The sequence below is a fragment of the Primulina eburnea genome, chromosome 3 (assembly GCF_022965805.1).
Source record: "Primulina eburnea isolate SZY01 chromosome 3, ASM2296580v1, whole genome shotgun sequence".
NCBI classification, from domain to species: Eukaryota; Viridiplantae; Streptophyta; class Magnoliopsida; order Lamiales; family Gesneriaceae; genus Primulina; species Primulina eburnea.
Genome location: NC_133103.1, coordinates 32,164,568 through 32,168,374, shown reverse-complemented (window position 1 = coordinate 32,168,374; position 3,807 = coordinate 32,164,568). Strand labels below are relative to the sequence as shown.

The following is a 3,807-nucleotide window of genomic DNA, read 5'->3' as shown; positions in this document are numbered from 1 at the left end:
CAGTACTATAACATGAATGATGCAGCAAGGGAGATACAAGCGTGCCTGATATTTTCTTGAGCCAAAAAATGAGATAAAACAAAACCCACAGCCGAAGGGAAATTGTTTCTTGGAAGAACCGGTGCCACCGAATGTTGCAGCAGAAATGTTACGAGAATAATTGTGAGTGGTGGGGGTGGCTGTTGAGTGGAGAGGGATTAGGTGAATAGAAACGCTTAGGGAGTAATTAAGTAGCAATTATGTGGATAATAACTAGTTGATGGCCACAACATCGCATTTAAAAATTTTAGAAGAGTTTTAAGTCTAATAAGCCTAAAAGTAGGCCTACTTAATCCAAACACACTTCCGAAAAATAATTTGCGTTGAAAACATTTTGAAAATATTAGTCGAACCATAAAAAATCCATCGTTTTTGATAAAATCTGCGTACCGTTAAAAATTCAATTCCTGCAGGTAAAAATACTCAAAAATTCTCATTTTCAAAAATTAAAATTTAAAATACTTTAAATTAATTTTTAAAAATAAATTGTGTAATCAAAATAATTTTCCTCAAAATTCACCGGTCTCCATCCTCGATCGAGCGTGAAATACACTTAAAAATCCTAATGCGTGTTCTTTTAAAATTTCCAGGATTAATTCCTATCATGCATGAATTATGCATAATTTGCATAAAATACTTAAACATATAATTAAAAAACAAAAATCCTAGATTTCATGCACTTAGGTTTCGCGAATTAAATTCCTGGACCTCACATATATGCTCGAGCTAGTCCACGACTCAGCGGACCGTGCTTGGGATATGGCCCAGCCTCGAAGCCAGCAACTACCTAAGCCGGACCGAATCAAGGTAGCCAAACATCTCCAGAACACCATATTATATCATACATATATAACGGATCTCAACCGAAATATAACTGGATCTCAATAACAGATAGGCTCAATATGATATGTTCAGTGGTATTGATGTGTCTAACTAAAATAAAATGTGTGTGAACAAAAGGAATATTTTATTTTATTTTGCACATCAATTACCAACTGATAATATGCGAGTCAGCATATAATATCACATAAATCAGCAAATAGCAAATTAGTCATACACAGGATCATCAGATGCCTTTGTCAGACATCGTGAAAAATTACTGATCTCTACGTACCTCAACTAATTTACCAGTAACTTAAATCCTCAAGAAAGTCCTGGAAATGCCAACTCAGACAAATCACCTGAATATTAATTTAAATGGTCTTTTTATCATATAAAAATTTCCACAACCATTTAAATTCATTAAAAATCCAATTTCAACAATTTAGACATTTTAAATTCCTAAAATTCCAATATTGGACTAAAATGCTTAAAATCAATCCTTTCTATTTTATCGTCGCAAAATATTCTTTTAGCTTTAAATGACACTAAACTAATATTCAAGCGACTGCGATAAATTCTAGGTTCACCAAATTATACCTCCAACTCGCACAATTCCGGAACCTACAACAAAAACCAATAATTAATCAATAAGGATACATTATTTGAGTCGAAATTGAATTAAATTCACATAGAAAACAATTCACACCGAGACAGCTAGTAATCCCAACAACAGTGACTGGAAATCGAGCCTAACCCGAAGCTAACCGGCAATAGGCGGCAACTCGCCGGAGAAGATGACCGGATCCACGCAGAAAAACGGAGCCGACGGTCGTTCTCAAAGATTTGCAAAAGTGGTATCAAAAGAAAGCTTACATCACAAGGAATAAAACCCCTCAATCAATTTTTAGTTTTGAGCGGCGGAAGACGGAAAATTTAGCGGTGAAAGAGGCGGTATTTTCCGACGGGTTTTCAGAAATCACGATTTCACCTAACAAGAGTGGTATCGATGGAAAGCTTATGTCGAGAACTTTCCAACCATATATTTACTTGAATTTTTCGGTGACCGGTGCGAACACAATCGACGATCAAAGTGGCGAAAATGGGTTCGAAGCTTTTGGACGGAAAGTTACGGATTTATGGAGAGAGAAAACGTTTTGGATGATGATTATCTTATATTATAATATATATATATATATATATATATATATATATATATATATATATATATATATATATATATATATATAGGGAATTGATACCCTGGGCGCCCTTTGGTGAGCGCCCAGTGGGCGACAGCTGAGCTGTCGCCCACATGTGCAGTTTATTTTTTTTTAAAGATTTGACGTTTCGCGACGGTTTTACAAATACGTCGCAAATGGCGACGGATTTTAACAAACCGTCGCGAAGCCCACATGTGCAGTTTATTTTTTTTAAAAATTTGACGTTTTGCGACGGTTTTAAAAATCCGTCGCAAATGGCGACGGATTTTAACAAACCGTCGCAAAAAGTCAAATTTTTTTTATAAAAAGAAAAGAGGGGACAGAGGGGCGTTCCCAAATTTCGTATAAACCAAGTCTTTCATTTGCCTGATAAATATATACTGAAACGTTGGACGCAAGCAGCAAAGAATGTAGAATTTTTTCCTACAGATGAGCCAAATGTGGTTGAAGCTCCAGAAAGATGTTTGATGTCAAGACATTTGAGGTTATCCTATAAAGCTTCTGCATTAGTTGATATTGCATCATTGACTGTTGAGGGAACAAATTTCTTGAATGCACAGTTTGATTATATTGGCAACAAAATGAAAGATTTGAATATGACTACAACAGTAAGCGGTGGAAGTCAATGTAGAAGAGCCACAGATAGGGCTGTTGATATCGTTGATCCTCAAAAAATTAGAACAAAGGGATGTGGGAAGAGATTAAAGTCATCAAAGGAGAAGGCAACCACACAGGGAAGAAAATGTCGTGGGTGTGGACGCCGAGGTGTGCAGCATGACAAGCGTAACTGTCCAAATTTGCAAGACGGGTATGTGTTTATCAACAATGTAAATTTTTAGTATTTTTGTATATATTTGGTTAATCATCAAAATTAATATATGGTGGCATACTCAACGTTCTTCAGGTCAACTATTAATAATAAAAACGAAGAAGAAAGCTCAGATGACGAAGATTTTGGATCGATAGATGGTAATTTAAATCTCTAAATATATGTTGTTAATCATCAATATTTTTTTTATTCATAACTGTTTTGAATTTTACAGGTTCTAACAACTGGATTTGATAAAGGTTATTATTTTATCAAGTTGAATATGTGCGATGGGGTAACCATTTTATAGTGCTTTATCAAACCTCTGTCGTGGATGAAACATCGAGCTTTGAGGTTTCTGTCACAATGAGAAGGATCCTCTGCTTAATTCAAGAATTAGCATTGTAGAATTTTCAAATTCAATATGATAACCATTCTCTGTCAAGAAATCTTGGTGTTTTAATTTTCCTGCTGCCATATTGTTGTATCGTTCTCTTTCATATGACTTATGGAACATGTATAAAAACCCGCTGTGGTCGACGTAAAACATCATGTTTGTGTCGCGTAGTAAATTATTTCTAATTTCCACCTGTCTAATGCATTTGTGGGCTGTTGGGCGAAGGTGGGACACGAAATTTGGGAACGCCCCTCTGTCCCCTCTTTTCTTTTTATAATAAAAATTTGACGTTTTGCGACGGTTTGTTAAAATCCGTCGCCATTTGCGACGGATTTTTAAACCGTCGCAAAACGTCAAATTTTTAAAAAAAATAAACTGCACATGTGGGCTTTGCGACGGTTTGTTAAAATCCGTCGCCATTTGCGACGTATTTGTAAAACCGTCGCGAAACGTCAAATCTTTAAAAAAAAATAAACTGCACATGTGGGCGACAGCTCAGCTGTCGCCCACTGGGCGCTCAC

General features: G+C 35.9%; 1 protein-coding gene and 1 long non-coding RNA gene across 2 annotated transcripts; one reads left to right on the top strand and one right to left on the bottom strand.

Moving 5' to 3' along the window:
- Window positions 1-758: 758 nt before the first annotated feature.
- Window positions 759-2,010, bottom strand: LOC140828461 (uncharacterized). The gene is made up of 3 exons (XR_012117217.1): window positions 1,568-2,010; window positions 1,459-1,482; window positions 759-1,220 (listed from the first exon to the last, which is right to left on the bottom strand). It is a non-coding gene; the product is annotated as an uncharacterized lncRNA (long non-coding RNA).
- A 418-nt stretch (window positions 2,011-2,428) lies between these two features.
- On the top strand, window positions 2,429-3,525 carry LOC140828460 (uncharacterized). The gene is made up of 3 exons (XM_073191417.1): window positions 2,429-2,889; window positions 2,986-3,050; window positions 3,125-3,525. Exons 1-3 carry the CDS (start codon window positions 2,549-2,551, stop codon window positions 3,142-3,144), a joined length of 426 nt encoding a protein of 141 aa, XP_073047518.1. The 5' UTR covers window positions 2,429-2,548; the 3' UTR covers window positions 3,145-3,525.
- The last annotated feature ends 282 nt before the right edge of the window (window positions 3,526-3,807 follow it).

Excerpts from the sequence above, each read along its gene's own strand:
- LOC140828460 (XM_073191417.1), top strand. The coding sequence starts at position 2,549 with ATGTCAAGACATTTGAGGTTATCCTATAAAGCTTCTGCATTAGTTGAT. Across the intron at positions 2,890-2,985 it reads TGTCCAAATTTGCAAGACGG|GTCAACTATTAATAATAAAA; the intron begins GTATGTGTTTAT and ends AACGTTCTTCAG. Across the intron at positions 3,051-3,124 it reads AGATTTTGGATCGATAGATG|GTTCTAACAACTGGATTTGA; the intron begins GTAATTTAAATC and ends TGAATTTTACAG.